At 36.6% G+C, this 24,932-nt stretch overlaps 3 protein-coding genes and 1 long non-coding RNA gene across 10 annotated transcripts in view; 3 read left to right on the top strand and 1 right to left on the bottom strand.

Annotated features, from left to right (window-relative positions):
- Positions 1-35: 35 nt before the first annotated feature.
- On the top strand, positions 36-5,752 carry LOC100644858 (symplekin). Its single transcript, XM_012314390.3, has 16 exons — positions 36-386; positions 625-821; positions 912-1,145; positions 1,224-1,510; positions 1,581-1,810; positions 1,885-2,070; positions 2,151-2,593; positions 2,673-2,945; positions 3,014-3,197; positions 3,355-3,596; positions 3,661-3,839; positions 3,917-4,077; positions 4,156-4,291; positions 4,382-4,746; positions 4,853-4,930; positions 5,034-5,752. Exons 1-16 carry the CDS (start codon positions 333-335, stop codon positions 5,118-5,120), a joined length of 3,336 nt encoding a protein of 1,111 aa, XP_012169780.1. The 5' UTR covers positions 36-332; the 3' UTR covers positions 5,121-5,752.
- On the bottom strand, positions 4,344-8,805 carry LOC100645094 (17-beta-hydroxysteroid dehydrogenase 13). 7 transcript variants are annotated; one of them, XM_012314393.3, is made up of 9 exons: positions 8,183-8,362; positions 8,032-8,094; positions 7,359-7,535; positions 7,108-7,284; positions 6,875-7,024; positions 6,546-6,802; positions 6,359-6,484; positions 6,204-6,291; positions 4,344-5,227 (listed from the first exon to the last, which is right to left on the bottom strand). In XM_012314393.3, exons 1-8 carry the CDS (start codon positions 8,183-8,185, stop codon positions 6,225-6,227), a joined length of 1,020 nt encoding a protein of 339 aa, XP_012169783.1. In that variant the 5' UTR covers positions 8,186-8,362; the 3' UTR covers positions 4,344-5,227; positions 6,204-6,224. The 7 variants fall into 7 exon arrangements, with proteins under 7 accessions (XP_012169783.1, XP_048266282.1, XP_012169784.1 ...); XM_048410325.1 differs by lacking the exon at positions 6,204-6,291 and having other exon boundaries at positions 8,183-8,363; XM_012314394.3 differs by lacking the exons at positions 4,344-5,227; positions 8,183-8,362 and adding an exon at positions 8,694-8,805 and having other exon boundaries at positions 5,806-6,291.
- Positions 8,787-9,564, top strand: LOC125385989. Its single transcript, XR_007225788.1, has 3 exons — positions 8,787-8,930; positions 9,217-9,309; positions 9,444-9,564. It is a non-coding gene; the product is annotated as an uncharacterized LOC125385989 (long non-coding RNA).
- Positions 9,565-11,191: 1,627 nt separating this feature from the next.
- The window catches only part of LOC100645210 (slit homolog 3 protein), a 31,812-nt gene continuing 18,071 nt past the window's right edge, over positions 11,192-24,932 (top strand). The window contains exon 1 of the mRNA XM_003399348.4: positions 11,192-12,140. Within this exon, the coding sequence (XP_003399396.1) occupies positions 12,092-12,140 (49 nt within the window). The 5' untranslated portion in view covers positions 11,192-12,091. The remainder of the gene's footprint in view (positions 12,141-24,932) is intronic.

The following is a 24,932-nucleotide window of genomic DNA, read 5'->3' as shown; positions in this document are numbered from 1 at the left end:
ATTCCCGCTTCGTTAACATGAGACGATTATAGCGCTTAGCGGTCAAGGAAAAATGCCAAGATGGCAACGCAAACGATTTCGTTCGATATTAGGACAGCTTTTATTGTTCACTAACTAAAATTTAAACATAATATTTGAAAAAATTATTTAAAAAAAAAATATAGATTCTTTGCTAAAATTATTAGACACTATTTATCTTAAGTGGGGGGAAATCTACAAAAGAAACGCATATAAACTAACATATCAAAACTTGGAACAATTCTTTTCCGACAGCTCATTTTTTTAATAATCGTTGCTTGCATTTAGCGTTATATGATTTATTATTAAATATAATGGATCCTCGAATACATAGAAGAACAGAGCCGGAAAAAGGACCGGGCGATTTGGTCAGTGTATTAACCTTTCAAATTATCGTTTCCCAGATACATTTTATGATACAAAATAAGCATTTACAGTACATACGTATGCGTGTATATTTATGATGGTGACTAAACTATTAATTATGACGATTATTTGAAAGAAATTTCAATTAGAAGAATCCGAAAAATTCCTAGTTATAAAATTTCAATTGTCTTTACTATACGAACAAAAAATAGGTATTTTGATTTAGATTATATTTTACAGATAGTTGAATGGTTAAATGAGGCTTCATTAAACCCAGGAGAAGATATAAAAGTTACAAATTTATGTAAAGTTCAGGAAATATTGATAAATAAGGAGCCACAATTACTTCCATTATATTTGGATGAAGCATTACAGTTTTCCTTAGATAGGAATGCAGAAGTTAGGAAAACAATTACAGGTTTCATAGAAGAGGCTGGGTAATGATCATTAATGGAACTTATAATGTATCGCATTGTAATATTACTTTCATCACACACATTAATAAAATAATCATACTTTATTTGCAGTGTAAAACAACCTGAGGTAATTCCACGTGTAGTTCAGGTACTTTTAAGACTAGTTTCTGATGAATCATCAGCTGTTTCTAAAAGAGCTCTTAGAGCTAGTGGCAGAATATTAAGAGCTGCATTGAAATGGATATCTAGTGCCATTACAGTTACGCCAGAAATGGAAGTTGCATGGAATCAACTTAGTGCTCTCAAAATTCAAATTATAAATATGATTGACAGTGATAATGATGGGTAAAAAGAGTCTTTAAGTTGTACATTTATATATATTTGTTAAATGTTAATTTCTAATTTTTTTTTTTCTCTATTCAGGATTAGAACACAAGCTGTAAAATTTCTTGAAGGTGTTGTTTTGATACAAACATACCCTGACCCAGATATACCAAAAAAGTCGGATGATTTTTCTTTAGAAGATATTCCATTAACATTAAAAATAGCACGCAGACGCAAATTAGAGGAAGAAGCTAATGATGTAATGGACTTATTAATCAAATTTCACGGATCTCCACACGTTAGTAGCGTTAATTTGATGACATGCATGGGATCTTTAGCATTGATTGCTAAAACAAGACCTCAGTTTATGCCTGGTGTAATACAAGGTACATAAAATATTCAGTAATGTAATTTAATCATACTAAATTTATAAATAAAAGATATCAATATTTACAGCTTTGCAAAGGTTACAACATGATTTACCACCCACATTATCTGATTCTCAAGTAACTAGTGTTCAAAAACAATTAAAATTAACTCTATTAGGACTGATGAAGCACCCAGCTAGCATAGAATTTGCATCCACAATAGCTAAACAACTGACTCAATTGGGAGCAAAAGAACAAGAAATTCTTAAAGCTTATCCAAAACCAGAAGATATTCGACGTATGAAGAAACGACAACAAGTAAATATGGAATCAGCTTTAATTTATATATATTAATGATCACTTCTTCATTTGAAATATATGTGATTTTCTAGGAAGCAGCAGCGTCTTCCGCTGCAAAGCGTGTTAAAATCGAAACTTCTTTAATAACAGATGAATCAGAGATTGTGGCTAGTTTAGTACCCAGCTCAAAAGTACCAGAATTGGTTGAACTTTCAGAAAGTTTTATTGCTGAAAGATTAAGTGTAGACATTGTTACAGATTTAGTAATGGATAGCATGGTGAATATATTTTTGTATAAAACTAGTTGGGATTTTTAATACTTTCATTTTTTTTTGTATCAAACGCATTTCATTAACAGGCGTGGGTCCCAGACACAATGACAACGATTTTTCAAAGAGAATATCAGCCTTCTTCAACGACGGATATAAATATTCAACGACAAACGATTGCTAAATTACTAGCGACACAAATAAGACAAGCTAAAACAAAGAAAAAAAAGGATGCAAAGGATGAAGATGCTGTGATGGAAGATTTAGTGAAAAATCCAACCATTAGCGTAGCGGAAGCAAAACGAGAGCGGAAACGTGAAAAAGATAGGGAAAAAGAAAAAGAAGCAAAGGCATCTCTGGAAGCACATGAAAAATCGCTTGCGAAGGCAAGAACTCGTTTAAAAGCCTTGAAATTATCTGAAGTTACAAAACCATTGTCAAAAGAAATTAAAGAAAGAATGTTACTGATGGCTGTGAATCGAATTTTACTTTCTGAGAAGACAGCTGTATTTGGTGGTGTAGCAGCCATAAGGTACATCATTTTATGAATTATTTATTTATTTGAAAATATTCTAAAGTGAAACAAAATATTTCTTGTTATTTCTCTTTAGATCAAAAATTTTAACTACTCTAGCAGCAACGTTTAATCCATACATTAAAGAAGCAGTATTACGTTATATTACTGACGATATGAGGAATCGTTTAGACTTAGCTTTAGGTTGGTTGTATGAAGAATATGCATTACTTCAGGGTTTCCAAAGACGAACTACATTATGTACAAAGCCCCAAGAAGCTCCACATCAGGCTTACAACTTTTTATTATGTACTTTAGTATCTGCAATAGATTTAGTTCAAGGCAAAGATCGTGACACATTACTATATAGGTAAGTGATATCAATAAAGCATTTAATAACAGAATATGTAATGTTAGCTGTATATGAATTTTAAAAAGGCTATACTTGGAAGCTCCATTAATCACTGAAGATGCAGTTGAGGCTTTGAAAATGGTGTCTTCTGATGAAACAAGAGGATTGATGCCGTTACAATTATTAAAAGAAATGGTTATTCGTAGACCAACAAAACAATTAGTTTTCCTAAACGTATTGTTATGTCATACTGGCCATGAAAACAATACGGTAAGTTATAATTATTTAATCGTGTAATCCAAATATCATATGTACATCACTTTAGAACCCTTTCGCTCTTCATCTTCCCGAATCCCCGCCGTTCCATGGCAGTAGTTCTTAGTATATATGTGCGTATTAAGTATCTTAATTTTCTGTTCATAAATAGATAAGGGAAGCCGCTATACAGTTAGTTTGTCAACTATATAGTCGTCCTGAATTAAGTAAACTCATAGAAGAGTATGCAGTTCTCTATTTAGGTTTCTTACGACTACATACACCACCTGAGATCGTCTTTGGACAAGATCGAGGTAGACCGCAAGTAGAAACTCAGTGGACTGAGTCAACTACAAGAGCTTGTCTTGGATTATATCTTGCTCTGTTAAGTGAACATCAAGATTTAATTCATGAGTAAGTTCTTTTCTTAATAAATGCATATGTTAAATACAAATTTCTATTAATATTGGTTTTCTAGATTGGCTAGAGTTTATACATCGATGGGTGCAGATGTAAAACGTATGGTTCTTCGATTAGTAGAAGGACCTGTAAGATCTTTAGGAATGGGGAGTCCACAATTATTGTCATTAGTTGAAAATTGCCCTAAAGGCGCTGAAACACTAGTGACAAGAATTATTCATATCCTTACAGAAAAATGTATATATGTTTCCACATTCAATCATATACAGTTTTTTAAAAATTAATACAATATTTAACATCTCTTTTCTTTTCAGCTGCACCAAGTGCAGAATTAGTAGCAAGAGTAAGAGAACTTTATCAGACCAGAGTTTCAGATGTTCGATTCTTAATACCAGTTTTAAATGGTTTAACGAAGAAAGAAGTTATAGCTGCTCTTCCAAAACTCATAAAATTAAATCCTATTGTTGTTAAAGAGGTAAACAATATGAAATAATATTATCTAAATTTAAAATAAAATTTTGTATCATATATTACAATGATCCTCCTTTTATAGGTATTCAATAGACTGCTAGGCACTCATAATAATGAAAGTGGTGTGCCTCATACATCTCCTATCACACCTGCTGAATTGTTAATAGCTTTACATAATATAGATCCAAGCAAAGCAGAATTGAAAACAGTCATAAAAGGTATGACATATAAAATTTCTTCATTTGTTTTAAAATGATTCTTTTACAATTATTCATTCAAATTTTATATTTATTAATACTAATTTACAGCTACGTCCCTATGTTTTGCGGAAAAACAAATATATACACAAGAAACTGTAGCTGTTGTAATGCAACATCTTATGGAGATGACCCCTCTTCCTACATTACTCATGCGTACAGTGATACAAAGTTTAGCATTATATCCTAGGTTAAGTGGATTCGTTATGAATATACTTCAACGATTAATTCTCAAACAAGTTTGGAAACAGCCAAAAGTATGGGAGGGTTTTGTAAAATGTTGTGAACGTACGCAACCACAAAGTTTTGCGGTTATTTTACAACTTCCTCCAGCACAATTGGCCGAAGCGTTAAAAATGGCGAGTAACTTACGAGCACCATTATTAGCGCATGTCGAAGCCTTTGCCGAAAATCAGGTATATTTCCTGCAATATACTTTATTGATACCGTAATACTTATTCTATGTTTTATATTTTACTAAGAATGCAAAAAATTTAATACGGAAATGATGTGATATTTCAGAAAGCGCACATTCCGCAATCAATAATGGATGTTATTCAGGGTAAATCACCTTGCGACATACATGATGAATTTGATATTGTGAGTAAAACTACTTGTATATAAAGAGTTGATTTTTATATTATTATAAGAAAAAATAAATATATGAACTGATCCAAATAGTTCTTCCTTGAATTTCTTGCAGGCACCACCCGGTGATTATCTGATCGAACAAAAACCAGATACTATGGAAACTGATATTTCAGAACCAGCTCCGCCTGGTTTAGATTAGCATAAACTCATTCCAGTGTTGGGATTTGAATCATCATCAACAGATTGTCCCAACTTTAATGAATTTACCTTGTAAATTATAAATTATTTTTTTATGTCCAGTCATATCTGAAATATCCAGTAATTTGAAACGTTAGATTCACGTATTTATCAAATCAAACACGAAATGTAAATATTTCTTTCTTAAAATTCATTGAAAATTCAATTACTTTTATAGGTATGACAAGCCCGTATTTAGTTCTATTTTGTAAATAGAACTTTACATATAACTGTATATATGCATTATCTTCAATACATAGTATATTTTTATTTAGACTATGATAAATGTATTTCCGATTCTATAAAACAGACTGAGTGAATTTTTCGTTACTTTCGTTTTCGTGAAAAGTCAAACAATGTTACTATTAATAGTTGCGGATTTGTATTTATTTATTAACACCTGAGTGTCTTTTCTCTTTTTTTTTTTTTTTACGAAATATGCACATAACAATAATAGACAAGACGTTCGGAAGATAATACATAGTTACATAGTGTATATATATGTGTATTATGTACAACATTAGGAAATGAAGTATAGTCTTCTGTACATTCAGATATTTTGCTATTAAATCGTCATAAGATTGACGCTGTGTATATAGGTTATTTTTGCATTGTAAATAGTATTTGTGTAGTAACTACATAGTGCCTATTAGTACTTATTCAGTTTATTAAATATTTAATACTTATATCACGTGTGTATGTATCATACACAAAACGTAAGTATACAATCTATTTTAACTGCTAATTGATATTTCAGTTGTGTCGCAAAATATTTTATGCGCAGCTCATGTGATTATTTATTAATAAACTAGAGTATTTCGTTTTATATAAATGTTAGAATGTATAAAAACATATATAAGTAAAAATATATATGAAATTTTATACCACAATAATGAAACAAACTACAAACATTGGTCTGTAGTGAAAAATACTTCAAAGATCAAATTATACATATACGAAATTAAGTAAAATATTCGTTTTTCAGTACATTAAAGTTCTTTTGTTATCATAAAATCTTATTAACATAATATAAAAAAATTCTCACATTTGATTAGGAAAATTAAATTCATCCAAAATCGACACCAGTGTCTAGCAAGTCACGCAACATAAATGATGCTTTCTTTGGAAGTATTCTACAAGTGTAAAATATTAATTATTAATAAAACTTTATAGACTTGGTAATATTAACCTTCAATTTACCTAAGAATATGACCTAAGTAAAGTAAATATCCAGGCACACTGAATTCTGCATAATTTCGGCGAACTCCATCTAAAATTTGTTCAGCTGCTTCTGTGGCGGGCATTGTACCAAAGTAACTTGGTATTCTGGAAGAATTGTGAAAAATAAATTTTCGATAAAATCAAATATCATCATTTGATTGCTTACCTAAAACGAATATCTTTTGCTATTTCTGCGCCTACAATAAATGGATAAACGTGAACTAAAGTAATTATTATGTTACTATTCAAATGTCTTAATTCAGTATGTAATGATTCAGCTAATCCTTGAACTGCAAATTGTGCAGTGGACAAAGAAACTCTGTTTCCTCCTGTGGCAGTACCAGAAAGGCCAGCCACAGATGATAGAACCACTATGTGCCCTTTTCCAGCCCGTTCCATGCATGGTAAAACTGTATCCAATAACTGAAAACAAAAATGTGATGCAAAAATTTGTGACTACTACAATAAACTATGTATCATTCTAAAGATATTTACCCAAAAATGACTTAGAATCGTCAAATCAATTGTATGCCTTATTTCAGGTGGATCTTGAAGTAAAGCTCTAGGACTTGGTATACTGCAGCAATGGAAAAGCATTGTAACTTCACCTAACTCTGATTTAATAATATTCACTATACGAGCTACCTATTATATTTTATTTACAATTAAATCAATGTATAATACTTATTATATAATATACATATATATTTTATAAATGTTATGCTTACTTCATCCTTATCTGTTATATCACAAATATACATTTTAGCAACTCCTACTGATTTAGACGCTAAGTGTACAGTAGTATCACAATTTTCACTGTTAATGTCGACACATGCAACATTAACACCAAGTTGACACAAATGAATTGCTAATTCTCTACCTATGCCTCGACCAGCTCCAACAACCTAAAATGCAACCTAAAACGTAAATGTTTGATACCTAATAACTCCTCGTAAACAAGGATATAGAATTTCATTACCATTGCGACTTCTCCATAGAGATTTTTTAAAGGAGGAGGTCTAAATATTCTATATAATGCAATTAAGATAGCAAAAAATATTCCAAATAAAAGTGTCACAAGATCTAGTATTAAAATAATGAGAGAATACAGTCTTAGCAACATCTTTGGTGGTTTGAAACTTCTCTTTAAGCTCTCCTAGAAAAAAATATATAAAATTATGTTTACTTTTAAATTATTAAATTAACTTATTACAGTTCATTAAGAACTACTTCGTCATTGTAATAAAATATCTAAAACGTTTAATCTTTCAAACATCACAAAATCTTTCTTTTCCTTTTCTCGTTTTTCATAAACATAATTGTTTGTCATGATACTTACCATTTTGATGCACTAAGTGATTAAATACCATCGAAAACGTGATCGTGTTATGAAAAAGTGTAAATTATTTAAGCGGGTGAAAAGAAATTTGTGGAATCTGAAGATATATGTATCTTTTTATCAAATTACGTCGTAAACTTTATGATAACATATCATGACATTATGAAAAAGGAAGGACAAATTGCCCAAAATCTATATAAACTAATTTATAATAATGTTAAGAAACAATAATATAAATCTTATATGAATGATGTATGTTGTGAATAATAAATCTAACAACAAACTGTAAACTTTTAAGTTGTATAATACATACCATGTGTTTAATTACATTTTTTAAAACTTCTTCCGGCATTACTGCTGTTGCTTTTATATCATTCTAAATGAATTTGAATAAAATAAATCAGATTTTTGTTGCATTATTAATTAAAAACTACATTAATGAATACGGAAGATAAATTCAATACCATAAAGAAATGTTAAAAGCTTTTGAACGTTTAACCTTTTATTCGCTTCCGATAATTGTGTTCGTGTTGTGTTTACTTACCCGATTTCAATAATTATACATTATTATTTAGTTAGTGCAAATTGTTTATTGTAATTTATTATTATAATTTTTAGTCTTATATCAAGTTGATGTTAAAAATTATATTCATTTTGTATTTAATTTTTTCAAATTTCGAACTAAATAATTGATTTTATCTACATATAGCAATACAAATATATATAAGACGTACGTTTAGCACATTTGAAGTATTTTAAAACACGCAATCAAAAGTTTAATGCAATATTGTAAAAAAGGGAAAGGTAGTTTTATTTAATATTTATTACCAAATCAGATTTCTTAGAATTCAAAATCTATTATAATAATAAAATTGTCCTAATAATAAGTTAACCAACTTTTATATTTTATATATCTTGTTAGTTTCGAAAGTTTTAGTTAATGTCTAAGTTAACAATAAAAGAAATAATACAGACGTGATATTTCTTATTAAGAAACGTATAGTAGCAAAGAGAATTAAATCTAGATGATTCGTATCCCCGTGCTGTCGTAGACAGTGACGTAACTGTCTAGAAAATTTTGTTATATTATATAGATTTAAATATTTGCTAAAAATGTGGTATAATGCTATGATGCCATTAGGTATAATAGTAGTACTTACAACATTACCTGCTTACATTTCACCATACATAAATAAGTTTTTTATTGGGAACGTAAGTAATTTTTGTAACATAACCTCAATATAATAACCATTTGATAAGAAAGATTATTTAATACTCCAACGAAGTGACAATTTATATGACTCCGCTTTATCTTTCCTTTCTGGAGTAAAAATTTAAGTGTTTTAAAACATAACTGTTAATTATTGTGTAATAGCCAATTTTATAAATGTGTTATTTATTGTACAAATGCTTTGTAGTTGTTTCAATCAATATTTAAAACAAGTTTAAACAATTTTTAGTTTATATGAGCTAATTTCTTTATATTTTGCTATTACAGCCAAATGGAAGATTGTACAATAACAATACAATTGAGCAAGTGGGATTTGTAAGAGACTATGAATTTGCTGGTGGAAAAGTGTGGAAGTTTAATGTAGGTATATAGTATTATGACTGTTTAATAGCTTGTTATTTCTTGTAACATCATACAATATCAGATTGATTAGTTAAAATTTGATTATTATGTTAAAATATACAATATTTGACATAATTTTTGTCTCTTTTCAGGGTTTGGAAGTCATTCCTGACAAATAAAGTCATATATATACCAGTACTGTATTAGTCTATCTTTATTACCTTGGTAAATGTATTATGTAAACATAACATTATAATATATATAGTAAAAGAATGATTTTCAGTATTAATCTCACAACTGTCCCTACTAGAAAAACTTATTTAACAGAAAAAGTACAATTTTTATTATTATTATTTAGGAATTCCAAAAATATCAATGTAAGTAAAACTATAAACTCGGAGGTTAAATTTAATTATTACTTAGAATTTCGAGAATATAATTTTTGTCAGAGATTTCAGTGATAAGTTATTGTTGCATTGTTATAATAATAAAAAAAAGCAATCGACATGAGTAGATCTACGTGTACAAATAAAATATTATTTAGTATAAAAAAAGTAGTTTAATTTACTCTTGAATATATTTTATTCAAGATGTTATATTTTTGCCAAAGAAAGTAAAGTAAAGAAAGTAAAGGCTTTATAACTGTAACGCAATCGTTTCAAGAACCATATCGTATATTCCATAATCCTTTATTGAATTGAAAACTTTGCTTCGAGAGCAACGGTTACACAACAAAAGTCTTGTATATTTTCGGTTGTCGAGTATTTGGAATAAAACACAAAGTCGAATGAAAAATTGATAACTTCAAAGTAGGTCTATTAAAAGAAATATTTTGCTTTTGTGCACAGTCAAAGCAGGCAATCTCTTCTGGTTGTCAAATTGCCAACTTGTCGAGAAAGAAGGAAATATTTGTCAGCTTCATGAAAATTCTTATTTTCTTGGTGTGAAACATATTTTCACTATTTATTTCCAATATGCTTGGCGAAAAAAGTTCCAGGTGTTTTAAACGACGATGTTCTTTGTTTTCATTATTGTAGTTTGAAACCCCTCGAAAATACATAAGATCGGCCCCTATGCGTAGACAGAGATAACGGACAATAGACAGCCGAGGGAAGTCTTTGAACTGGGGACTTAAAATCGTTATAGGTGTTCACATATATATTACATACACGCGCGCGCACACACACGCACGTTTCTTTACGAGAAATGATGATAAAAAAAGGGGCAGATGAAATTAATGATGATTATCATTGAGCTAATTAACTTTGACATTCGATTCCAAATATCTTTATTTAAAAAAGAATTATCTAATCAATAAACACGTGCGAAAGATATGACAATGTATCGATCATTACATTTTATCCGAAACATTTTGCTCAAGGAATACAAGACTATAACAGATAAAATAAAGGAGATATCGATTGAAATACGCTGTTGCATCGAGATATCGATTGCGAGAACACGATGGAGTACGATCTTTACTTGGAGATAGAAGCACTTAAAGTGACTAGGTACTTCGGTCTAATATATCTTGAAAGTTTCCAGATCCAGTCACGAAATCAGAATTTACCGAATTTCTGCTCTTCATGTCCGCTAAATTTATCCGAAGATCTTTCCGATCGATCTTCCGCTAATCTTTCAGTTTTAAAGATTAATCACCCGAGCCTAAATGCCCTCGAGCCCACTTATGATTTTTGACGTGTCAGGCGATGGCAATTTCTTTTGTCCCGTATTGTACCGTCACCTAGAAGGTTAATTACCTGCCAGCTTTTATCCGCAGCACAAGGCATGCCTTCAATTTCAGCCGCAATCACGGGAAAACTGAAGGGAAAATCGGTCCTCCCGAGATATCGGCCGGCAGCCTTTGGCTTAGCTTTAAATCGGTCTTTGGTCTGAACGGGCGACCTCACAGTCGAGTGCGAGACGTCGCGCAAGTAACATCGTGTTCCATGTCGCGTCCTCTTTCCTCAACGAATTTTTGTTCAATTTTTCAACGATCATCCTTCGAAATTATTATTACTGCGCGATTTCGATACTCCTTAAACGTTCCGAGAACGATCGAAAAATACGTAACGAATAAACGAACAGCTAATTTGTTTACGCGGGAATTTTCAGATAACGGGGTCGAACTGCAAACACGTTTGTGTTCGGTATATTAGACTTTTCGAGCCCTAAGAACGAATATTTACATAAAAACGACGGCCTGGCCAATACGGAAAACTGGGAAATATTTTCGAACTGTCTTCTTTCAAATAGCCAAGAAGCGCGTGGGTAGACCTACCGCAACAAGTCTTTCGATAGCATCGTTGCTGTTTTCCTTTCCCTCCTGCGAGTATTATCCTTTTCTGGTTCGTTATGCATAAACATTGATCGTTCCGCTACATAGTAAAAGAGAGCAGCCAAATAGCATATTTAGTGCAAAGTGTACGGACAAAAGTTTTGGTCAGCGTTCACGGCCAACCTGTTAGTCATGTGGGAACGGTAAAAACCGTTCAGGCAGGAACTCTGGAAGAGCAGTTTCTCGGAAACGGTCGTCAGAATAGTAATAACGATGTAGTGAAACCTGCTTCTCGTCGCTGCACAAGGATACGCGGTGTTTCAACGATCGTCCCTTTGATCGTTCGTGCGTTGTGATGTCTGCCGATTTTACTAACGGTGCGTCCTTACGTGTACATGCAAAATGATATCCTGCTCGAAAATATGTTTTCGCGATTTTTTCATCGCAACGTTCTGACATTATTGGAAGAAAAGAGAAGAAATTTCTAAGACGATAGGGACGAGTCGTTTGTTTGTTGGGATCATGCGACGATTTTGGAACGTTTCCGGAGGATGGAGCGATGGAAAGACAGGTAAGGAGAACGTACTAGAAGTTATCCTTTGTTTCTTCGTTTGATTTATGCGTTGTTTCGCATTTGCTTGAAATGCGAAATATCACGTATAATTGGATCTCGGTATTATTCGTTTATTTATCTTTTGTGGGGATCCATAGGATCCATTCCCGCTCGGTTGTTCACTGCTCAAAGATTGGCGTCATTTCACGACATACAGGACAAAGCGCGTCATGTCGTAACGCAAAAGGAATCGTACAACTCGTCGTTTCGTAAAAATCGATCGGTCTTTCTCGTGCAATTACGCGATATTTCGCAATCCGTTCGAAAGACGCGTTTCTCGTTCGTATTCTTTTAACACTTAATATCATGTAACTAACGCTAATATCGGCTGATATTTTCGGTCCAAGGTCATCGTGCTCTTAAATATTTTACCAGACTCGTTCGTTTCCAATTCCAGTACGCGTAATTACGTCTCTCGTTGCACCGTTGTTTTCTTTGCGAATCCACGGAGATTTCGTTTCTTCCTCTTCCCGTCGTTGGTGGTTGAACCATGGCTCGTAAAATTAAGTGCGAATCAGTTATGCATCGGCATAGGCAAATATTTAGACTCCATTAGAAAAAGTACGCATGGGAGAATCAAATCGGATTACAGTGTGGACGCGCGGTTGGACCCGAGAGATATTTGCGTGCGATAACCGGTAAAGATCGGATCGAGACAGAGTTTAAATTACTTTTCCTTGAACGGAAAGAGGAGAGACCGCATTATCGGCAAGAAAGTTAATCTGCATTCTTGAACGTTGATAAATCGTATCCACGGTTTTTCTAACCGCGGTCGACTGCCGTTGATCGTCTTCCAAACTGGTCGTTTGTTATATAAGCAAACGGTTGTTTCGTGGACAGGCTAAAGGCAAATATAACACCAAAGCCAGGACAATAAAAGATGGGAAAATATCTCGGAAAGGAACACCGATATATACGCTGGCGTGTTGATTGAAAAATCCCGTTGAATCTGCGTTAAACGACATGTTCTGCCCAAGTTTCGCGCCAGTCGAACGAAGAACGAGAGACAGCCTTTTAATTAAAATAATATTCGAGCGTGAATCGCGTTCGCACGTACTCGTGCTATTCGTCAGATTCGCGCGCGTAATTAAAATTTTCGTGTACGTGCGCGCCCCTTTACACGTACTAAATATTAAATTCGCGGCACGCGTAAGCTCCGAGGCGAAAAAGATTCGTTAATTTTTATCCAGCATCGAGCGACCGCCGCCCTCGTAAATGAGATCCGTGAGATAGAGTATTTTAGAAAATGACACGACTTTACCAATCGTTCGATTTTCCGTTTCAGCTTTATCGAAGCAAGGAGATGTACGCGCGATTATTTTTCCGTCGTTTACGTAATGACAAGAACAGAAGAAGGTAACGGCGTATCGTTATCAGGTTGTTTCAGTGCTCAAAGCTTTCTAATCTTTGTCAAGCGAGAGAAACAGTGGAAACTCGGCGAGGCACGATGCAATGCGATGCGATACGATACGATACGATACGCAAGCCCATTAAGTCGTCGTACGGTAGATACGTCGAGAGCGTCAAGAACTTGCGCTTCCATGGAACGTTCGAGTCGCTTGGGTGATTTGCTCGCACGTTCGAACTGTTTCCGACAAAAGAGGGTTCCAATGTATCGGTATGTGCACGCCACGCACCGCGGCCGCGTATTTCAGCATATAATTAAACGGCGTTGTATCACGAATAAATGTAATAATCCTTGCACATTGGCCGGTTTCCTAACGCATTCACGGGGAGCGCTTCGCGAATAATTGCTTTTGCTTCATTGTGTAACGCGATCGACTCGCGTTCCAAGCTTCGCCGATCCCCTCCGCCATTGTCTTGGACCGCGCTCGCACAACCGGACCTATACTTTTCCTTCTCCGAACAACGTTTCTTCCCTCCTCGAAACGATTCGACCTCGTAACCGTGCTACCCCGTGATCCTTCTATCCTTCGACTGACTGCCCCTGCCACCATTCTTCTCGATCGGCCTCGGTTCTCCCTAGTTCTTCCTCCCAATCCTCGCCAATTTAAGCGCACCTGGAACAAGTCGCAGCAGATGTGCTCCGAATCTCGGTGGGTCAAAGACCAAAAAACCGCTGGTATTTTCACCGGAGTTATATACTTTTTCGCCTTTTTCTTTCTTCTTCCTTTCTTCCTTCTTTCTCTTCTCAGAAATGCCGCATTGTGGTTAATTAATTAACTCGACATAACTATATTAACGACTCAAGGTCCTATGTCAAATGTGACTCGATGTCACATTTCGTATATATATGTAAATTTTATAGAATTCAAACTATCCGCTAAGCGACATTTTTACTTTTACTTTGTTTTACCGACAGTCATTTGCTGAATAGAATAGATCATAAGAGAAGAACGGTAATTTAGGACTTAGAAAATCGATTCTCGATTATTCAGGTAAAATTTTTAGTAGATTTGTTACTAAATGTTTAATTTAATTATTCCCAAAATAAACTTGATTTTCCAGAATCGATCGTCTGATTTACCCTAAGGATTTACGTTGTTACATATTTATTAAAATGTATATGATTAAAATATACTATGTTAAAATATAATAAATATACATATATATATGCACCCATGCATAGGTATGTTATTTTACTAGTTTGCTGCTGAAATATTGTAACAATGGAAAATTATACAGTACCGTCTTGACGACAGCGATCGAGGAAATCAGGGCGAATCGTCTGGAATGGAAGTTCGAAAATATCACGGACCGCAAAGGGTTAAATTAATAGAGAGTGATTGAAAATTTATTTCGACCGTTACGTGTAGATAAATATGTTCTCGAGTATAAGCTACGAGTGATCGAGATCGCTTCGGTAGGAGAGCCGTTTACCGATTAATCGAACGCGCGTTATTACACGCTTCCGAATTTGCGATTGTACGGTTTTATTATTTTCTGCCGATACCGGAGCCAACAGATATAAATTTGAACGTGCACACGTTTTATCGAGGAACGTGGAATTCGATTCTTTTGTACATACTATCGTGAGTCCGAACAAATTGTCTTTCGTTTCGGCCTCGCTTTGCCGTTAAATCGCAACGCTGGGTATCTCGAACCCGCGGCAAAAGGGACAATTGGTAATTTCGTTTTTAGAAACGAGATGAAGTTTTTTACCTGTCTTTCCAGTGTTTCAATCCGATTCATTTGTCGAATGTTTTCGAGTAGATATCTTTTATAATTGCGTATTGTTGACCGATCGAGAACGCGCGCTGTCGACGCGATTGACCTTCTAAACTCTCACTCAAGTTATTCGAACGCGATGGAATAGCGTACGGTCACGGATGGAAAATTAATATTATTTCGATTTCATATCTCGTACGAACTTTCGAAAGATTTGAAACGCGCGTCCTTCGCACGAATCGGCAAGACCAACCCTACTGCGATCCTCGAATTTGTATACTTTAATTTCACTCTTGCTTCGGCAAGCAGAAGATGTTTTTAATGTTTTAAGAGAAATTGTATCGCGTAATATGAAATACCAAAACGTTTGATACCATCACGTTTTTCTGAAACTGAGAAAATTCGTTAAGATTAGAAAAACACGATTATATGGAAAATGGCTTGAAGAACTGGACAGAGTTGGAAAGGACCAAAATGCGTAAATTTCGATAGCGTCGCATCGATTCCCGTCGATTTCAACTATATTCGGATTAATTACCAACACTATGCTCGTCTTATTAAAATTCCATCAACGAATCGAAACTGTCTCGATTCAGCGGAAAATTGAATCGCTCCCTTTCGGTTGGACGAATGGAAACGATTTCCTTGTGGGAATTTTCAAACGGAAGCTGTGCGTATCTCGATAATATTCATCGCGGAAACATTGCCGCAATTTACACAACGAACGTTATAAATAGGTATACGATAACCTGCAACTTCGTCGTTTCTTCTCGCAAGATCTGCCTCCCTATTCTTCTGTTTAACTTCCATTTGACCGTTTTAAAATTCACATCGCGATGCAGTCGCGATACACAGTTGATTCAACAGCGAAACAAACGAACGCGCTCTTTCGGAGAGACAAGCTTGCGCAACCTGCAAGGTAATTGATTTCAAAAGGATGACTGTGGAGCATCCTCGATCGCGATCCGGTTGTTTGGATAATTACTGGCTATTAATTTCGGAACAGTGGCTCCTCTTCGTTTCGATTAATCGCCGTTATTAGCCGATTGAAATTGAAATCGAGCCGCGTTATCGTAATAATCGCTTTCTCCGACGATTTCCCCGACAAAAGTGCGTTCCACTTATTACCGGAATGTTCCGTTCGACGTTAATTCTGTCAGCCGTAGCGCGTGTATTTAGGCGATAAACGAGTTTACTGCCATTATAAGCGAGCGTGTCGTTAAGCAAACCTGCAACGTGGCCCGTTCGTGCCAGGATTTTCCAAAAGCTGTAAATTTAATCCCGCCGAACGGCTTGCACGGAAATTAAGCCGTACCCAAAATGACCTGATGCATTTTGCTTTCCCTGTTTACCTTTTCGAGGCCCGTTGAAAATCGGTCTTCTCGTCTGTCTTCGATTTTACGAACTCTAACTCTTTATTGCCCGCAATATCCTGTGAAAAATGCGTTTTCCCCTGTCCACATTACGGTATAGGACGACGACCTGTCCCGGTCGCCTTGGTCGCAACAAGAGATTCGAGTGAGCAACGAGCTCGTTGAATTACAATCGGACCCGAAACGTTGAAATAAATTTCGTAAATGTTTCACACCAATATCTAAACGGTGAATGAAAATTATTTGAAAACAAAGGAAAGTTGATTCGACTCTGCGCAACGTACGAAGAGATACGTTTCTCTTAATGATGGCAGCGATGGTAGGAGAGTCGAGGGTCGAGGGTCGAGGGTGGTCGAGATGCAAAAGGGTGGAGATCGGGAATGGGAGCCGAAGCAACGACCGTTTTCTAACCGTTCCCCCGTTTCCTCGTTTAGAAACACATTGCAGAGATAGAGAGGGAGGCTTCGAAACGGCCGCGTCGCAATCGATGTTCCAGTTAAATCTGCACACGGCATGTTAATGAGCGTTAATGGAAGACTAACGCGGCCATCGAGAGCTACGGAAACAAAAGCGAAAAAAAAGAGAGCGAAGAAAGAGAAAACTATGCTGGCAAGTCGAACGGCAACGAAGGAATAATTGCGTAGTTCCCCTCGACGACGCTGCCGTTCTCGGGGCTGCATTCTTCCTGAAATTAGCGGGAGATTTTATTCCGGAAGTTATGGATACGCGCGCCGCCTTGCGAAGAAGCAACTTGTGTATCGAGTTAGCCAAGAGGCTGGTAAGTCGGCGCAAACGAGGCCAGACGTGATCGTTACCGATTTCCTTCTAACGTTAGCTTTTTCACGCTGCACGGGATGCGCGTCGTGATTTTTATTCTCGTTGCGAGCGAACCAACTACGAACATATAGCACACTGGAAATGCACAGAAATACTTGAAATTTCGAGTCGAGCTAAGCTAGTTTAGCGAGCGGAGAATGCCGGTTTTACATTGAACGAATTACAATGAGATAGTTTTCGAGCGAGCTCTTTTGAAACCCAACACGAAGAATTAAGTTAGTTTGGAAAAATTCTTTCCATCACCATGGATATACTTCCCTAAAAGGAAAAATCAAGGCGCTTCTTGATAAACGAAGAAAGTGACTTCCCAGTCAAGATGTTTCGTAAACCCGAGCAGCTACTCCTAGATAGCGTTTGCTATATGCCATATACTCTATATTATTTTATGGAAGTAAATAGCCGACGGCAGGCAACAGGATTTTTCTCGTTTTTCATTGGAATAAGCGCACCTCTTCTCGCATGCTGCTCGAAACATCGTGAAAAACGAGCACGCCATTCCCAATCAGTGGTGCATTGTTCCTCCGGCGCACTCGATCAAAGTAACCAACGCAATAAGTTTCTTAGAAAAGTCTCTCGTTTGCCTAACTGCACTTCGAGCAAACTACATCACGGCCTCTTGAATACGTGATTGCGAGTTTCAAGGCCGTTGCACCGTACGGAATGTAACGCGATCTTACGTCACGATACATCTTGATAAATGAATCGATCGATCGTTCGCGAAATGCAAAACAATGGACGCGTCACCCGATCCTCAAGGCACCTTTTCGCTAGCTGTCGTCCGATCGTCGCTTACATCACACGCACACACATACACATTCGTATTGTTCGATACGCGAACGGCCCACCGTGAGCGATAATTTTCTTCGATCGGTTAAGTACCGAACCTCGGCTTTGACTTTACATCGACAGCAGAAGAAGTTTTCTTAGACCCCTGTAAGTTCTCTTTGCTCCTACTCCCTCGAGGGAGCGCAAAGGCAGAAAGGCTCGAAGGCGGATCACCTCTTCCATTTACTTTGCAGGTTATAGTTCCTTTGACGAGGCCAGTGAACTTTTACCTTGAACCGTTCCTCGAGATCCGGTCTCGTTAAGCGGCATATTCCGAAGCCGCGAGAAATTACGGAAGAATTACAATTTCAACGAGGTTAAAATACTATACACGGTGATGTTCGATCGGTGACTTCCAGCTTTCCGTATCGAATTAACAAACGATGCTCGCCGTTCTACTACTTTCGCAATCGAAATGAGTAATCCAAGCTTAGACTTTGTACACCGGTAACGTTTTCTCGTCATAGCGCATAAGTAGAATCATCCGTATCGTATAATGAAATTATTTTGAAATTACCGATTCGAAGCAGCCACGTTTCTAAATTGTGTATGTTCGATCGTGATCGTTTATTCGCTGAAAGACACGTACGTGCATGTATAGTAGAATTCCATATATCTGAACTGCAGTTATTTTGGACGAAGTTTTGTTTAATGCCTGAGTAACCGAACTTTTGCCGATCGAATCCATTTATCTGAACGTGAGCTCCTATTATGTGAACGAAAAATAATAGGTAGTGGAGAAAATAAGCGAACTCCGATTATATAAACTGTTCGTTCCTCGACAAGTTCAGATAAATGGAGTTCCACTGTATGTTTAAATTCGCCGCGCTAATCGATGGATAACAGTAACGACTCCTCCCTTTCTTCTTACGTATTCCAGTATCCGGCATTTACGGTACTTTGCTAGCGACCAAAAGAATGAAGCAATAGCGGCAGTAAAAGTCATCGAATGAAAATTATGGAAGAAAATTAAGCGCAATAAATTGGTGAAACCGATCCTTACACCGAAGAATCGCGAGATAGTTGCTCCGGAGGCAAAAAGTACGGAGACTCTTGAGAGGCAGGGTGTACGCCTAACCGAAGACATTCGAGTTTTGCAAAATCGTCAGCCGTGTCGCGATCGTGGTCTGTGGTAATGGAAGCGGAAGGAGAAGTCGGGCTCGATTTCTTCTGCCTTGCCTAAATTTAGCCTATGAGCGTCCTTCAATTTAATCCAGTCTTCTTGACCCAAAAGCGTTTTCATCCTCGCGTAAAGACCACGAAGGAACAAGTTACACGGCGCAGAAATTAGTAATGGCCCGTTAAAACGGTGAATTTCTCTTTGCTTTTTTGCCATCTTGTTACTCTAATTGGAATACGTTCGCTTTGTTCCTATGCGAATGTTTAGCACCCGAGCATATTTCGAAACCGCGTTCCCAGCCTCTCGAACAGTTGCTTAGGTAATATGTACACGCGTGCATGTATTTAGCAGCGTGCGAAATTCTTGCGATTTTACTCCATGTTACTGCGATCTGCCACCACATTTTCTACTTGCTTCGAGATTAGAACCAAGCTTTCGGGGAATCTCGCTTCTTTAATTATTTCTTCCGTTGCTCGCGTGCGGTGCGAATTCGAGGAATACGAAAGTGCAACGTTTAACATTTTAACCATCGTTGTCGGTTCCGATTATGTCGGTTCGTGCAATATCGGCTTACAGGTTTTGCTCGCGAGTCAGCATTCGACGAGAAAGAGCGGCGCGCGATCACGAACGAACGTTCCGTTGCATTCTCTCCTTGTCTACTTTATCCGATTGATTCCGTCCTGATATAGAATACATTATTAGTATCGAATGTCACCGCGGTATCTCGGTATCGAGTGTCTCGTCGGTAGCAACGGAGGTCTTGCAGCCTGCCATAACTGAACATCTTCTCCCTGTTACATTTATTTATTATGCAATATTACCTATTGCTAATAATTCCGAGAAGAAGGCTATTTGGAAAAAAAATTCCGATAATATCCCTTCGGACAAAGCGTGACGGCACTGTGAACCACTCTCAGAGGCAATTCCTAGCCAGGATATCACAAAGAATATTTTATCGAGATATAATAAATATAATACGCTTTGATGCTTCTTCTCTCTTTTTCGTATTCTTTTTCCAAGGATACATTACATACTAATCTAGATAGTTCCTCTTTTATCGTTATTGCCAGAGGTGATAAAGCTGAGAGAAGAAGATATTATTATACTTTCCCTTTCATTCGATTCGATATAGATTGATCGATAGATAGCTCTTTACGGTGTTCTGCATCTTTAATTGCAATCGAGCCGATTATCTCTTATCTCAGAGCTCTTCCCATGCTCTTTCGAAATTCTATTATATTAACCACGGATTCTTCTTTTTCACGACCGATTTTCTATTGATTTCTCTTGTTCGATGTTTACTCTCTCTCTCTCTCTCTCTCTCTCTCTCTCGCTCTCTCTCTTTCTCTTTTGCACGCTCTTAGTCGATCGAACAGATTGTCTAACTTAAAAGCTGGAAGCAACGCGTGAAATGGACGTGTCGAGTCGACAGGATATGCTCGTGAAAATCGAGGGTGACATACACGCAGGGGAGATACATAACGCACGCTGCATAAACTGTCGTGACAATCGTGCGCGTCGTGTCGAATGAATTTCGAAAAGCGGTGATTTCACGAAGGAGTTGGATAGAGCTTTTAGGGTGGCCTTTCACGTCGGTCGATGCGTATACAGAGAAGAAAGAACGAATGGGGAGCCGTGGCACGAAATTCCACCGGTTCATTTGTCCAAGTCGGATGAGAACTCGGCAATGGATACACACGTGTACAATATCCGTGAAGCTCGAGAATATTTATGAAGCTTCGCCGAAGATGAATGAGAAATTGCTCGCGAGAGCTTTGTGAGCCTCTGTGCTCTGGTTTCATGTGCCGCGATTCATCGGGCACACGTCAAACGTTTCTCCAGAGACGTTGTTTCGTCATGTCTCTAATGACGCGCCTCGCCTTTAGGGATGCCATCGGTGATGTCTATCCGTTCTATTGCGCGAGGTTCCTTGTTTCCACGGGGTCAAGAAAAATCTTCTTCGATGACGTCTCTTAATTCTGTTACGTTCTTCGAATTTTTATATTTCAATTTTGCTCTCATTTTAACAAGCGAAAAGAACGTGAAATGTTTTAAGATGTTCAGCATGAAACTGAAACAAGGAATGACGCGTACAAATAAACTTTTCTTTTTTATATTTTCTCCAAACTGAAGGTAGTTTTTAACTTTAAAAGAAACGTAATTGTATCGAAAATGGTCGAAGGAACGTAGCAGGTTTAAATAGAGATAGTCTATCTATAAGGCTAAAACTTGTTCTCTTTAAATTGGTTTTTTCGTGTTGCCACTCTACATTCCAAGGAAATTACTGTCTCGAGTAATTTTTAAAACGAGATCCGATTTCATTGGGTGAAGCGTTGAAATTACCTTGTATATTCAAAATGAATGACTTGTGGCGCATGATTCATACTTTCTGATGCCTATGAATTAATAGGCTGCTGATGTCTTTGTTTATGCGTCGCTATCAATGAATTTTAAAAGCAGGCGTGCTGTTCTTCTCAAAATAACCGGTCTCTCTCTTTGAGTTTTACGCGTATGATCGTGTTTCTTGCTTAACTTTAAAATTACACAAATCATAATGTTGATCGTACGTGCAAATTGGGGAACACTTTAGGTTAATAAGTCGACATCTACGTACATTGTATCTATACATGTAGATAGAAATGCGTTTCCATATCTAAATTGCAAGATTTTCTAATCGTGCATCTGGATAATTAACAGTCGCGAGACTAGCTTTCGTGTAATTGGGGGTTTAGATAATTGATGGTCGGATAACCGACGTTGCACAGTGAGAACGATAAACGTTGCTCGGTCTTAGCATGCGATCGCGTGTCCTTTTTTCCTATTGTTTTACGCACGATTCGTCGTCAGTGAAATATCGAGGTTCCAGGAAAGTAATTACTTTCAATTACTCTTTGAAGCGAATCAAATGTTCGTTCAGGTGAAACGTAGAATTGTCGACGATGCGAGGAAAAAGAAGCGTTTCGTACGATCGTTTATCTCTCGAGAGAGAGTTTTCGTGACGCGTGAGCCAGTAATATTGCAATTATCGTAGACGAAACGACGGGCGAACGTGTCACAGTTTTTCCCGTGGGAGGGAAACGCGTGCAAGAAAAATCAAATCGGTAGCTGGACATTGTTACAGGCGGTGAAGCAATTTTGCTGCAGAAATGAAAGCAGTAAAGAAGCTCTTATTAGATCCTTCGAGTAGCTGTTAGCAGTTTTGAAACGTAAAAACGAATAGTGTGTGGTAGCACGGAAGCACGGAAACCGTGTTCCCATTTCGATAGACCAAATATTCTGCTGTATGTATGTGCAACTTGAGTTATTCGTAGATTAAATAACGCAAGAATCTCGGAACCTCTGTATACAGTTGGTCATAAAGCTTTGCATACACTCTCTATGTGTAATATGTTACATTTGAAACATTAGCTTTATGAAGCTCTTTAGCACATTAACGCGTATATTATTAAAGTGTAGCGTAATTTATTCGGTTTCATCGTTATTAAAAAAAAGAAGTAAAAAAATAATATAATATACAATGTTATGAAAATTACATTATTTTCTTGATAAAGACAAAAGCGACTAAATTATGCTGCGCTTTAACAATATTTGCGTTAATGTACCAAAAATATTCGTGCAGATAATACGGCAATTATGACATTTTCTTCTTGTAATATATGCATTTGTCAGTAAATATCTCGTACGTAAGTATCAATAATGACCGCTATTTTCTTGACGTTGAAAAAATTAAAGCTCTGCTACAGTTTTATCCCGAGATTTGTGAGTAAAATGTTTTCATTTGTTTAATTCCCGTTAAATATACATGAGTAATAATCGTATTATATATAAGTATAAATAATTTTCTGATAAAGAGTGCATCTTTAATTCCTTTGGTAAGCCAGACACACAAAATTCGGTATGTGTATGTAGACTTTCGCCACTGAATATGTATATATATTCAATTCAGCATTTTTGTTCCAATGATTAAATCTTTGTCTTTTTTGTTTGCCTAGCCAACCGTTTTTCTTTTCTTTTCTTTCTTTCGCTAGAGGAATGACTACTTGTATCGATCGAACTAGTCTAATTGCTCGTTATTCTCTTTCACCTGTATATTTTATTAATCTGCGAAGATGTCTATTAGCTAAACGAAGCTTCTCCTCATGCCCCCTCCTCTCTAGTACTTCTGAATATATTCGCGTATTCAATTCCCAGTTCAACCGTAAGAGTTTTCGTGGATCGAAATATTTCTATTAGAGCTGATCGCTTCGATAAAGTTGTCGGCTTCTCGAAACTTCTCCACGCTTTTTCTTCGTCAGTAGCTTTTAAACTTTCAAGGATCGAACTTTGCAGAATTATTCACGACCCGGTGATTCTTATTAATTTTCTGTGCCGCTCGCGAACCGATCTTTTTGTCCTCTTACGGATCGACCATCGGCCGAAAACAATTTCATTACACTTCTGTTTCCCCCTTTTTCCCTTGCTTTTTCTTATCAAACGATAGAAGGAACTCGGAAGAGTCTGACGTGACAAATCGGGTCGCAATTCAAAGCACAGCTTTGTTTTGCCGCTGGAGTTTCTGACGCGATCGGATATTCTATCAAACATTATGCGTACGTTTATTTACACACAGGTATGTTTATTTATTTATGCTTGTTTGCGCGGTATATTACGATACAGGCAGATCAAATACAACACGCAGGGAAAAAAGCGAAAGAGGAGAACAAAAACAAAATCATTCTCAATAATTTGCGATATTTGCGATGAATGGTTGATTATTATCGACGATACGCATTTGCGCGGATTTCGAAATGCGGAACAAAAGAAATTTCGAATTAAAACGCGTTGTAGAAGTTTTCAACTTATGAACGTGTGTCGTCCTTTCCCCGGAGAACGTTTGCAGAATTTTTGAGTTATGAATAGAATTAAAATGACAAACAAATCGAATTTGCATCAGTCTTTCACCGGATCGGAGAACGTCCCTCCACAGAGCTCGCTATATTTATGAAAAAGCATGAATTATTATTCGTCGTTCGTATACGCGGTCGGGTGAATTACACCCGTTACAAACTACACGTACTTTATGCAGATTTTATGCAGCCCATTTCGTTAAAGGATTTGGACGTCCACTCTTTTACAGCCTCTGCTCGCTGCATTATTTTTACGCGCGATAAAGTTTCCTTTTTGTACGCTTGCAGCGCACCCTTTGCAACGCGACCATTATTCACGGTTTTGAGCAACTCTGTTCGCTTGATATTAATCAAATTTCCGCTGTTGATTTAAATTCTCGTCGATCCTTTTGTATATATTTGGAAGAAAAAACGAAGGAATTTTTGAACGAAACATCGAGAATGTAGTTTGTTTCTTTTCTTACTTCTCGTCATCGATCGCGGCGAATGGGTTTTTGCGGAAACAGACGGAAGAGAAATGGTGGACTCGCAGCTGTTTATAATTAGCGGGTTTGGAAAGGAAGCGGAGCGCGCGTGCGCC

This window comes from Bombus terrestris, chromosome 11 (assembly GCF_910591885.1).
Source record: "Bombus terrestris chromosome 11, iyBomTerr1.2, whole genome shotgun sequence".
Classification (NCBI taxonomy): Eukaryota; Metazoa; Arthropoda; class Insecta; order Hymenoptera; family Apidae; genus Bombus; species Bombus terrestris.
This window is presented reverse-complemented; position numbering and strand designations above follow the sequence as displayed.